The sequence below is a fragment of the Anopheles ziemanni genome, chromosome 2 (assembly GCF_943734765.1).
Source record: "Anopheles ziemanni chromosome 2, idAnoZiCoDA_A2_x.2, whole genome shotgun sequence".
NCBI lineage: Eukaryota > Metazoa > Arthropoda > Insecta > Diptera > Culicidae > Anopheles > Anopheles ziemanni.
In genome coordinates, this window is record NC_080705.1 from 77,692,266 (window position 1) to 77,705,474 (window position 13,209).

Genomic DNA, 13,209 nt, shown 5'->3' on the forward strand with positions numbered 1-13,209 from the left:
AAACAGAAAACCAACCGAACCTCCTTTCGGCAAACACACGCAAACACTCCGCAATGTTGCAAATTCGTCCGCGTAGCGGTGTAAAGCGGAAAAGGTTAAATGCGGTACCAGATTATCCCCGGGCGGTGGAAATTAATGGGATGTTTGTTTAATTATGATGATGCCACCGAGGATGATGGCCGAGACCACCGCCACCGATCCGTCGAGACATTCAATCAACATGGTCTCGATATAGTGGTGGCACGTACGGCATTTATGGAATAATAATGTTGCCCTTTGCCAATTTCAACCCTTCGCAGCGATGAATACGTTATTATGTCCACAGATTATCTCATCGGTATTAATCTGCTGCCTTTTTTAACTGCTTCCTCGCTGTGCTCGCTGCTGCCGGTGAGATAATTACCGGCACTCATTCCGAACGGCATTTTTATGCGTCGTTTTTTCCTGCATAATTGAATGTTTTAATATGGATCCTCCAGACCGGAACTGGTTGGCCAGCATGCCATTTGCGCAAACACTTCAATAACTTCCGTAGACCTCTGTGTACAAACATATGAGCGTGCTTTGTTATGTTAATTAAAAACATGGCACAAAAAACTACCCTTTTACTTACCCTGTGACAAAAATGGCCATCGAATATTTAACAAAAGCAAGATAATCTAGTCAAAGTATAGACTGCATTCATGTTTGCAAAAATGGGTCAGTGTGTTTTATTTTTATATACTACCACTATTTTATGAGTAGTATGCAGGTGTACCCTCAACGGAAGCGTGTTTCATTTTGGGCATGTAATTCATGACTTCAACTTGTCCAATGATGCTCCTTTAATGAAATAGCGTAGTTAAAGCATAGCGTATGAATAGAAATCTCAGAATGACACAAACAGATAGCGACGTTTTTTTTTGTTCTGTTACAAAACATCTGTAAGAAGTAAGTATTCCCTAACTATTAAACTAGGATAAGTACACTTTATTTAACTGAAGGTGTACTCTCTTGCCCCATTGGCATAAGCAAAGTTTTTGTTGTTAGACACTTCCAGAAAGATCTTTTCGTTTTTAGTTTCAAGTCAGAATTCAAGTTTATTAAAATATTCCAGTCAGTATATGGTTTTCTGGTTTCTTTCGTAAATTGTTCGTATTAACCATGATTATATTATTTGGGATACATTTACTGTCATTAAGATCAACAGTTACTCTGTGCAACGGTAGTTGTTTTTGTTTGTTCCTTTCACCGATCAATAAATTTCTCTACTTCTTTGCTGTCGGTTTTGTTGCTGCTTTTCTGCACTTATGAATTCTGATACGTACAAAGTAAGCATATCAAAACTCCGTCGATATTTACTTGTTTTCATACACATGTGTGGATGAAGGATAGTTTTTATATATTTGGATAAATATTTTCATTCTCTTTGTTTAAGCCGTACTTTTTTGAAATGATGCATTATGTATGCAAAATGTTCATACTTTTGTATTTTACCGTGCTGATATTTATAAGTGCTTCAGTGCCGTTCTTGTACACGAGGAAAACAAGTACACGGAACATGCATGCAGCACTTGTCCGCATTTGCTTGACGGCATTATTTCAACCATACCGACCACTTATAGTTATTCTAATTCGTTTTACGAACAGATATATTTGTATATATTTTGAATGGGCAAATTAACGCATGCAGACACACAGGATTCCCCATAATATGCAGGCAACATGCGCTTTCTTGTATGGGAGGAAGCAAATTTGATGCAGAACTATGCGTTGTTTTATGACGTTGACCACGAAAAACTGTGTACGATTAGTTCAAGAACACCATGAGAAAAAGAAACTACCTTAAATAACACTGAATGTCTGGAAAAGGGTTTGCGTTGGTAGGATTTTCCACATAATGGTCTCGTTAACAATTTTGTAGTGGTTTCAAAGCGAGTAAAAACAAGTACTGCCACCATAGGTAAAGAGTATAAAATAAGCAGTTGACCCACTGTGTAACATTAATTGTATACGAAGCATATTATTTCTCCTCACTATACTAAGATCCAAATACTTACATAAAAGAATTCTCATTTCGTATATTTTATATAGTAAAGAAGCAATCAAAAACATTATCGGTTCGAAACACCTAATTATGAAGCCGAAATTCAAACAAAAGCTCAGAAAGTAGTAACAGCTAACGAAAACATACATTATAGTATCAAACTATACCCTAGTGACTAACTTTATCGGCTGTTGCCAGTCCACAGCGCGGATTTCTTTTTGAATTAGATTAGATTGTAGGTTTAGCAGCAAATCTGAAGCAGTGATATTTGAATTTTCTGTTACTCTTTTTTTCCTCCCCTTTCCTCTCGGGGGTTTCTCTATGTAATAAGGGGAATTATCGTAAAAGTATCCCATGATGGCTAATTATTTCATCTGTGCCATGTGCCTTTTAGCGAAATCGTTCGACATGCTTACGTCAGATAGTCATTTGGCTCATCCTCTTCCGTGCTTTCCGCTTCGTCCACATCCGCATCGTTCGGTCGCTCGAGCGCTCGGATGCCGGACAGAAACTCACGCATCGCATCGACGATCGTGTTCAGGGTACTGCTGTAAGCCTGCAGGCTCATTAAATCTCGCTCGGTTCCACCAGCACCTGCCGCCGCAGCACCAGCTCCTGCTTGTTGGCCTTCCGGGGCTTGGTTTTGTACCACGTTTGCCGGCTGTTGCTGCTGAGGAGCCGGTGGAGGTTGTGGAGGCTGCGGTTGAGCACTGAAGCTGGGCAGTAACGATTGAAAGAAGAGATGCAGCGGGTCGTTTGATTGCCGCTGTCCGGTTGGGGTCAGTGTGGGCCTGGAGTAGAATGTAAATGGCTCGTTATTAATCCCTACCAATCAAAATAAATACGACAAACCAGTTACGCACCTAGTGTAAATGTTGATCGAATCAAGCGGGGGCAGTGGATCATACATCAACACCGGATCTGTCTCTCGTTTGATAAACTGTGCCAATGGAACCTTCTCCTTGAAATCCGAGAGCACGATATGACGTAGCACTTGCCTCGGCGGGTTCGAATATCTTAGATAAAAGAAACAGTACCGATAACTCAAACCATTTTTTGCTCTGAAGGATGTCCAAGTAGTTGCCTTACCTTTGACTTCTCTTGGTTGCATATTCGGCCACAACGTCTTCTTTGTTATCAACTCGATTCAGCACTTCGTGCACATTCCGGTCCAACCACGGAAGCAGCTCCGTGTCGCGCCACACCAGCTTCGAGCGACAGACATACAGCGACATTAGCTGCTGCAGCGCCACCAATGCCTTGTTGTAAGCGTTCGGTCCGAAATGGTTATGACCAGCGACACGGCTATCGGCCTGAATCGATAGCTCATCCATCAGCGGACGCAGCACACCGGGGAACATGAGCAACGCGTACTGTAGCGCCTTATCGGCCTCGTCTGTGCGATTCAGATGAAACAACGCCATCGCGTACGAGTAAGCCATGTTCGGCAACTGGGATAGGTTGTTCGTCGCTTCCCATTCCTCGTAAAGCGTCACGAGCCACTCGTACTGCTTGGCGCGAATCGCATAATAATCGACGATCAGTATGATGGCCAATGGATCGTTTACCGGATCGAACGAGAGGATCAATTTAGCGACTTCGAGCGCCGTCCGCGAGCAGGCTCGTGATTCCAGGTGCTGGGAGTGCTTAAAGAGTGTGATAAAAAGCGCCCGATTCTCCTGTCGCCGATAGTCCAGCCGGCAGTTGCCCTGCGTTAGGCTGAACATTGTGTGGAACGATGATTCGAGTGCGAGCAGTGCGTGCTCAATCAGCTCGGAGGCCATTGCGTGGTCCTCGGACATCTTGCATAGCTCGCTCAGTTGAATCAATGAGTCGACGTGATAGGGATGCTGCTTTATGATCCGTATGATGTTCTCCGAGTCCATGCTTTCCACGGCGTCGAGAAACTTTTGCTGTATCTGTCGGTAGGAGGGACTGTGCTCAAATGCAAAATAGATCACGTTCTTGTCGAAGATTGCCTTCGGTCCGCTAGCAGATGTTGAAGAACCCGGCTCCGGTGCTTGCACCAGATTCATGTAGATGCCCGACTTTCCGACCGGTGGCCAGCTATCCTTCGGGTTGACCAGATAGGTCGACTTGAGCATTCTAGCGCCACCTCTCACATTGCGACGTTTATTTCTGAAAAATAAAAAATTAAAAAGTTCAAATTGATTTACTTACTGATCACTGAAAGGTATAAAAACTACGCTTCGGTCATGACGCAGAATCCATGCAACCCTTGAGATTGAAATAAAAACAAACAACCGCCTGTTGCGTCGGTAGTGTACAACCACCCTCAGTGATGCCATACGATACTCACTGTTGATCACCGACGACCTTGCTTCCAAACATACGCTTCATCTCGTACTGCGGGTTGAGGTTTTTGTGCTGCACGTTCAGCAGCGACTTTGCGGCAAGTCCAGCGGCCGGGCCCAGCTTTCCCTCGAACCGACCCATACTCGTGGCGCTTTCGGCCGCTCGATGGTGATGATGGTGGTGGTGCTGTTCGGCATCGCGGGGACATGTGCCAAACAACTTGTCCACCTCCTTCACCGTACGCGTAAAGTCATCCTCGATGTCGGCATTATCCTCGCTGCTGCGCCTTGCCGAGCTCGAGATGTACTTGCCCGTCTTCTTCTTCTTCTTTTTCTTTCGCTTCTTTGCCTCGGCCAGATGCACACTTACTGCACCGTCCGCCGCATCCTTCTCCGTCTCGTCGTTGTCGTCTTCCTTCACTTCGCTCTCGGAGAGCGACTGTTGCTGATTGAGCTGCGGTTCGCAAATGAGCGAGCATGACGAGGTGGCATCGAAGCAGGCGGTTCCAAACAATCAGGATTTAAAGATGTATTTTGGAGTGCATCATCATGGAAAGAAAAACACAATAATCATGAGCACCGCCTCTTACTCCCTCCTCCCTTTTCCAACGTCATTGCAACGTTTATGCCATGTTCTACCATCCCAACGTCAAACGTACCAGATCATATCGATTAATGTTCAGCTGCTTCTTGTTGTTGTTGCGGTTCTGGCTGCTGGTGCTGTTGGTGTCGTAATCAGCATCGCCCCCATCGGACACCTCATCGATCTGTTCTTTTATCTCCAGCTCATTGCCCTGCAGTTTGCGTAGAATCCGGTAGGACATTTTCACGTCAACATGCAACACGCGGAACGCACAACACAAAGCACACACACGCGGTTTGTACGATGGACTCAGTGATGCATACGCAGATGATATGACACGCTGCACTTTTTTGGGGTTGATATGTTCGTAGCCTACACCTACTATGGGATTTTCAATCTTTCGCACTTTTATTTTGTTATGTTCTTGCACCGTAAATCTTACAAAACGGGACCGTTCAAGTGTTGCTCAACGTTGGCACACAACACTCGTAGAATACAAGATCCCATGGGAAAAATGCCTATCTTTTGCACTCCTGCAACTCGACGCTGGTCAACAAAAACAATACATTCGCTTGGTACCACAAGATTTTCCCATTCCAAGAAGATTTGCAAGAAAATCAAAACATTTCTAACAAATTTTCAATCTACTAGAGCACGCCACCGATACAGTTGGAACATCCGAAATTTGCAAAAAGGGCGAGTCAGAAGTATTCGTACACCGATCGAAATAACTGAAGGCGGAAGATTTTACTTCCTCGAACCGCTGCACAAGATACGCAGTTGCGAAAAAGCGTTCGGTTTTACAGGTATTTTTTTATTACCAATTGTTCACAAAAATTTTTGATTGCGCAGACTGTTTCAGAATGAATGACAGTCAGGTGACGTTTCAGCTGTAACCGAGTGAAAATAAATGGGAGTTGATTTATTGAGCTGTGTCTTTTATCGAGAAGATTTAAGTTATAAAAATTAAAAATTAAATTTATAGTGTTTTTAAATGGTCCAATTTTTATCGATAGGCTACACAACATTTTATTAAATTTTCTAAACTGTGGTTAGATACAACCCTACTTCAAAGTCATCTCCACTATGCCTACAACTTTTTCTCTGGGTTTGTTGATCTGCTTGACTCAACATTGTGCCAATTATTTAGCACTGGAGATTTGTGCAAAAACAAAAACCGGTCGGTCGCGTCCATTCGCTTCTCGAATCGTTTATTTTAGGTAGTTCTTAACGGCTTGAATCGTGCTAATCGTAGTGCATAAAGTATCGCTGTACGAAAACCATGTCATCGCCGGCACCGAAATCTCCAGAGATGTCGGACAAAAGTCGCAAATATGATCGACAAATCCGGTATGCTGTCGGCGGTTCCGGAGTTTCTCTAAGCTTTATTTGTAGTGATAATTCTTCAATACATTTTCAGCCTGTGGGGAGAGCATGGACAAACGGTGCTGGAAAACGCGCAAATTTGTCTCATCAATGCAACAGCACTCGGAACGGAAATATTGAAAGGCATAGTGCTGCCCGGCATCGGTGGTTTCACCATAGTAGATCATCTCCCCGTCACCGAGGAAGACGTTGGTTGCAATTTTTTCCTCGACCTCGGTTCGGTCGGGCAACCGAGAGCGAAACGCTGCATGCAGTTACTGCAGGAGCTTAACCCGGACGTTAACGGCGACTACGTTGACGAGCATGTGGAACAGCTGATTGACAGTCAGCCGGATTTCTTTCGCAACTTTGACGTCGTAGTAGCCACTTCCATTAGCGAACGTACGATCGTGCGCTTATCGAATGTGCTTTGGGAGCAGAATATCCCGCTCATTATCGCCCGCTCCGTGGGGTTCTACGGTGTCGCTAGGCTGCAGGTGCGAGAACACTGCGTCGTTGAAACGCATCCAGATAGCAAACAGAACGATTTACGTCTCGAGCATCCTTTCGAGGGCTTGAGAAAGCATATGGAAGAAGCGGAGCTTACGAACAAAGTACCATGGCTGGTAGTCCTTTACAAAGTGTTGTACGAGTGGGTGGCGGCACATGACGGAAAGTTCCCTTCTAACTACCGGGAAAAGTCGGATCTGCGGGAGCTGATTCAATCGAAAATGGATGGTGAGAAGGAAAATTTTGAGGAAGCGATCAAGGCGGTTAATTCAAGTTTTGGGGGAGGAAAACCATCATCTTCGGTTCGAGAGATACTGGAAGACGATCGATGTGTAAACGTTAACAAGGAGGTGAGTTGATTAAGTAAACCTAGTCGATTATTTCTCTACATAATCCTCAATGTTTCTCTTCTGCAGAGTAATGCCTTTTGGATTATGGCGCGAGCATTAAAAGACTTTGTAGACAACGAAGGAAACGGCATGTTGCCAGTGCCTGGCGTACTTCCCGACATGACGGCAGACACCAACTCGTACATTAGCCTTCAAACAGTGTACCGCGGCCAGGCGGCTCATGATGCCGAAATCGTGTTCCGTCGTGCCCGGCAACTGCTGAAAGAATTGAACAAACCGAACGATCTCATCACGGAGAAAGATGTTCGACTGTTTTGTCGCGAAGCGGCCAACATCGCTGTCGTTCAAGGCAGTAAAATCGCGGAAGAATTCGATAAAGGGTACCAACGTGCGTCCGTAATCGCCGGTGGATTGGAAACTCCGAGCTCGCTGATGGGACACTATATCGTGCTGCGTGCGTTGGACCGGTTTCAAGCCGACTACGGTTGTGTTCCGGGTGAAAGTGAGGCCGAGTCGGATACGACCCGCATCAAGAGTCTCGCAGCAAAAATGATCAGCGAATGGGGTATCAGCACACCGATCAACGATGATCTGGCGCATGAAATTTGCCGATACGGTGGGGCGGAGATTCATAGCATTTCCGCCTACCTGGGTGGCTGTATTGCTCATGAATTGATTAAACTGGTCACAAAGCAATACCGGCCGTTCGATAATACTTTCATCTACGATGGATCGACGTCACAAACGGAGACTTATAAATTATAAATCATTGAAAGACGCATCATATAACCACCGCAAATCCTCGATGAGCAACAGTAATAGATTAGTGAACACCACGTTTCGTTTTGAATTTGTCCGTAAATAAAGGTTTTTCATGTAGAGCTTGATAGTCGTTGAATACAATTGAAAAAAAAAATGTATTTCTTTATAACATCAAAAAACTTACAATTGTAAATCGTAAATTGGATGCAGAAACCGTTGAAGTTTCCAATGGAACTCCTCCGAACTCTTGAAGATGCCGTTCTAAACGGTTATCTCACTGACATTACCTACTGTCATGTTATGATTGGCAAAAAAGTATTCAGTGTTCTCGCCAAAAAGTAGGCGGATGAAATTATTGTATTGTTATTTCGTCGCAATCTGTTTTTGTGTCGTAGAAAATAAACAGCACACTCGAATACGTCCGCATATTGCTTCCCTTTCGAAAGGTATTCCAAGCAAGTGATAAGATCCACAGTGTATCGACAACATAAATAAGTTTTAGCACCATTTCTGGTTGCCCTAGAACGATCGCTTTCCCTTCGAACAGAACCAGCAATGGTGACTCAGTATTGGATGTGTGCATAATTCCAACCATACGAAACCTGTGTGAAAGATTGAACCCCAGAGTCGTGACGAACGCAAACAAAGAAAAACAAACAGCTCGCGCGGGTGACACAAATCGCAAGGGATTTGGTTGTGGAACAGGCTCCAAAAATAGCAGCACATAACAGCAGCAAGGTGAGCGGAAACTTCGCAGGCTTATCGCGTGAATCATTTTGGTGACGCTTCCAGTTTGTTATAATCAAATTATCGCAGCATACGTTTATGCATTGTACGTTGTTCAGTATCGACGCGCTTTCGAAAGTATCGCTACAAAACATTCAGTACCATCCGTAGGGCCTTGGAAGGCGACGATTCGAACAGACCACACTTCCGTTCTTGTTCTCTTACGACGACCCGTTACATCTGCCATTTCCTTCCAGATGAGCTACGCATCGTTCGACAATGGTGCTACGGGTAATTCCAACATTACCAACGAGGCAGACTTTCAGAAAACATCCCAGATCGTCGTGGCCAGCATTCAAAAGATACTACAAAATGGTACGTACCGGGAGACAGGAAAAGTGGGTGGTAATTTCAATGATCAACAATTTCTAATAATTTGTTGGCTTACAGTATCTTCAATGCAGCGTATGGTTAATCAGTTTGGCACTGCACAGGACTCTCCGGAACTAAAACAACAGCTGTAAGTACCGTATTTGAAGAATAATGTTCGTCTTTGCTATCTTATCACCTGATGTAAACAAACGAAGACGACCTGCAAACATTGTATGGGATAATGAATAGGTTTGCTTGTTTGTTCGGGATTTTGATAACAAGATTAATTGTTTTAATTTACACACATTTGTAAGTTGAAAAAAAACAACTAACGAGAGATTCTATGAAAGTATTACGATTGGATGTTTGTACATTAATTAGATTATTTGCGCAATCAATTTATGTCGATTTTTGTTGTGTCGTTTTAGCCATCAGATACGTTCCTACACGCAGCAACTGATTACGGACACGACGACCCAGCTGAACGATCTTGTTAACTGCAAAGAGCGCCATCTAAAAATTAAACGCGACCGGCTGGTGGATGAGTTTACGTCGGCACTGACCGCTTTCCAGGCCGTCCAGCGCAAGACGGTTGATCTGGAGAAGAATGCAATGCGCCAGGCACGGCAGGCCACTGGCGCCGGGGCGGCCATCAGCAAGCCGCCTGGTGGTGGTGGCGGTTCGCATCACTCGAGCATGGGTTCGAACTACAACAATGCGTCCAACAGTGGGTCGATGTTTGAAGACAACTTTATCACCGGCTCGCGAGGTCAAACGCAGGAGCAGCTTCAGGAAGAAATCGATTTGCAAGCGTTAGAAGACCAGGAACGAACGATTCGTGAGCTGGAGGAAAATATCGTTAGTGTTAACGAAATCTACAAGAAGCTCGGCGCGCTGGTGTACGAACAGAGCCATCAGGTGGACTCGATCGAAGCATCGGTCGAGCAGACGAGTGTATTCGTGTCGGAAGGTGTGCAGCAGCTGAAACAGGCCAGTCACTACCAGGTAAACGATAACTAAATAACGAATAACATTCTTGTACTCAATCAAGTGTCACTCTTGTGGTATGTTTCTACAGAATAAGGCACGCAAGAAGAAGCTCATCTTGGCGCTCATAGCGGCAGCAATATTAGCAATCATCATACTCATTATCGCTCTGAAATCCTGAAATGGTATGGACAAACATTGCACTGTTGAACGTGGAACGAATCGGGCGCGCGACGCAACACAATCCAAAGCTTGACACGTGCTTGAGGTTTTTGTGTTACATTATTTATTTTATCTGAAAGCAGAATGAAACAAAGGGATTCAACTCGGTCCTGTGCAACTACCACCATCGGAAAAAGAAGCGCGAATATGCATTCCAATGTTCGTAGCGGATGAGCGAATTCGAAAAGTGAATTTAGGATCACATCCTGCAGCAATCTTTCGCCTTGGTCGTCGAGACGAGAGATACGATACAATGATAATTATTATTCTCTGTTAGTACTGCTTATATTACCATTCACACCATTTGCCGGCAAAGCCTAGACATAGCAAAGTGAGGTTCTTCCTTTCCAAAAGCTACTCTCAACACTTTCTACGCTAAACACTTACACCCGTCCGGCTATTTTATTTCCAGCATTAGTAGGAAATAAGGTACCAGAAGAAAAATATGATCAAATATCTTGTAGCCTCTCCGGTTTGGGTTTGTTAATCAAAGTGTAATGAAAAGGAAAACAGAAAAGTTGGAAGAAATTAACACACACACAAGTTGAAAATTGCGTACAGTTCGACTGTGATATGGATTGTGCGAATGTTTTAATAAGAACCAAATCCGCGCGGATATATCTGGTATATGTAAGTTTGTTGAGTAGAGTTCAGTTTAGTTTTAGTATGGAACGCTGCGCGATCGATTGTAGGAAGCAAGTGGTGAACTTAAAACAATAAATGGTATATGTTCTTTCAAGCTGCACTGGCTAGCTTAGCAAATGATGATGAGTAAATATCAATAAAGATTATAACTACTGGAAATTGTGTTTTTTCGAAGTTACATTAGATTTTACGCAAATATTCAAAATATTTCAGTTGGATGATTTTTTTGTATTCGCGCACCTTCAAGGGTTAATTTGTCTGTCAAAAATGTCAGGGATTACTATAGTGGTGGGGAAACTGAATCCCTACAGGGATACGAATCTTTCGATTCAAATCCTTTCTGAGATCCGGATCTTCGAATCCGAATCCCAATCCATCATATCATGCGTGCCTACCAAATTTACCGATCTTTCATATTATTTGTTACTTTAACAATTGTACAATCAATGGTTGAATTGATCCAAAGGCTAAATCGAGCTTTTGAATGGTCCCCAGGACCATCTGGATCGCTATCGCTATCCGCTCCAAGGGGGAGCTGTTTCATTTCAGTTCCGAGGAAACTACCCACCACTATGCGCACAATTTGAGAGAGAAAAGAGAATTGAAAATGCTCTCGCAACATCGCAAAATCTCTCTTTCGAAGAGAGAGATTGCGCATCGGGACCTTTCGAACTGGGTTTTCCAGGGATTATATGAAAATGACATTTGGAGGTTTTCGAAGAGTTTCGGTCGACCGGGCCATGTTTACAATGTGTCGCCGTATTAATTTCTCCAAAACTGGAAACGATGGATAGGTCTTTACTTCGACAAAGTTGTTGGTCTGCAAAAGACCTTTCGTTTGAGGGGTCTGTCGTAAAAATCGGTCCACAAAATCAAAAGTTATTGGCAATTTGGCTGTTTCGGCCATTTTCCCATACAAAATCATTTTGCAAAAACTAAGTGGCCTGGAAAATCTTACTATCGTTAAAGTTGTGTGTCTTGAGCAGACCTTTCATTTAAGGGGTCACATGTACAAATCGGTTCAGCAGTTATAAAGTTATTAGCAAATTGGCAAGTTTTTGCCTAAATGGCTATTCGAAATATTGAGTACGTTGTTCCGGAGATTTCCGAAGCTTTTCGAAAAATAAACTTTCTCAAAAACTAGACAATATTGAACGATCTATCGTTACACAAAATTGTGTGTCTTGAGCAGACCTTTCATTTAAGGGGTCACATGTACAAATCGGTTCAGCAGTTATAAAGTTATTAGCAAATTGGTTATTTCAGCAGAAAATACCAACCAAAGTTTCTGCACCTACGCCTCAGATTTTCATAAACTAAGAAGTACGGAAGAGTCTTTGTTGCACAGAGTTATCATTTGAGGGGTCTGGCGCTAAAATTGGTCAAGCCACTAAAAAGTTTTTAACAAATTAGCTATTTCAGCCATTCATAAGGCAGCTTGGTTGTTTCAATTTGAAATCTTTAATTTTTGAATGAATTTCACGACAATGACGATTCACCAGCCGGCCATTCAACAAACTTTATCACGTTGGCACAACGCAAAACCATCAGTCACAGCGTAAAATTGTCGCCTGAAAGGCCATTCTAAGGATCGAACCATTGTGTTAGCCAGACGAACGTTAACGTTTCGTAACGTAAATCGTTTTCAAAGCAAAGTGAAGTTTAATTGGTGTAAATATGTCTCAAATGGTGAATGCTTTGCAATGCAATTGTAACAATAGTGAAAGCAGTGTGCCAGACGGGATATTGTGCCAAGATGCACCAACAGTCACATTCTCGGAACCTGTGGTAAGTGTGGAATGTGTAAGTTTTCGTTTTTTTTTTGTATTAAAAACGTTTGGAAAACGTATATAATTAATCTATGTGGTCATATGCGTCTTTTGACCCACGTCGTTATTACATAATAGAAACATTAATCTAATATATAAAAGTCACCGTTGTCTGTGTATATATATCCCTACCCCTCCAGAACACCTCCCCTCTAAAATTAATGAAAAACAATTATAGTTCAACAATTATTGAACGAGTTTTCACAAAAATTAGTACACATACTGCTCACATACTGACCAGGCCATGTCAGCACGACGTGCTCAACTGCGAGCGGGCCAGTGAAGAAGAAGAAGGAGACTGCTCACATAGGGACATACCATGGTTTAAAATTTCATCTTTCTAGGGGAAAGGGAAAGGGGGGCTCCCTACTACTCCCTACCTTAAAAATGGTTAAAATGCAATATGGGTATCAATTTCGCAGTATTTATGGTTTCTAAATCGAATGACCTCACTATTAATGTTCAATCTTAGCCCAAACTCCCTCTACCCTCCTCCTCTTCTTCAGCAAATCAATAG

The 13,209-nt window shown here is 43.2% G+C and overlaps 3 protein-coding genes across 3 annotated transcripts; 2 read left to right on the forward strand and 1 right to left on the reverse strand.

Moving 5' to 3' along the window:
• Positions 1-1,727: 1,727 nt before the first annotated feature.
• LOC131294672 (ribosome quality control complex subunit TCF25) lies at positions 1,728-5,339 on the reverse strand. Its single transcript, XM_058322719.1, has 5 exons — positions 5,001-5,339; positions 4,347-4,795; positions 3,116-4,165; positions 2,890-3,042; positions 1,728-2,817 (listed from the first exon to the last, which is right to left on the reverse strand). The coding sequence occupies exons 1-5, from the start codon at positions 5,163-5,165 to the stop codon at positions 2,439-2,441; spliced, it is 2,196 nt and encodes a 731-aa protein (XP_058178702.1). The 5' UTR covers positions 5,166-5,339; the 3' UTR covers positions 1,728-2,438.
• A 755-nt stretch (positions 5,340-6,094) lies between these two features.
• On the forward strand, positions 6,095-8,051 carry LOC131290319 (nedd8-activating enzyme E1 regulatory subunit). The gene is made up of 3 exons (XM_058319491.1): positions 6,095-6,274; positions 6,345-7,149; positions 7,216-8,051. The coding sequence occupies exons 1-3, from the start codon at positions 6,207-6,209 to the stop codon at positions 7,912-7,914; spliced, it is 1,572 nt and encodes a 523-aa protein (XP_058175474.1). The 5' UTR covers positions 6,095-6,206; the 3' UTR covers positions 7,915-8,051.
• Positions 8,052-8,294: 243 nt separating this feature from the next.
• Positions 8,295-10,515, forward strand: LOC131287116 (syntaxin-7). The gene is made up of 5 exons (XM_058316138.1): positions 8,295-8,649; positions 8,895-9,012; positions 9,088-9,157; positions 9,438-10,014; positions 10,088-10,515. Exons 2-5 carry the CDS (start codon positions 8,895-8,897, stop codon positions 10,175-10,177), a joined length of 855 nt encoding a protein of 284 aa, XP_058172121.1. The 5' UTR covers positions 8,295-8,649; the 3' UTR covers positions 10,178-10,515.
• The last annotated feature ends 2,694 nt before the right edge of the window (positions 10,516-13,209 follow it).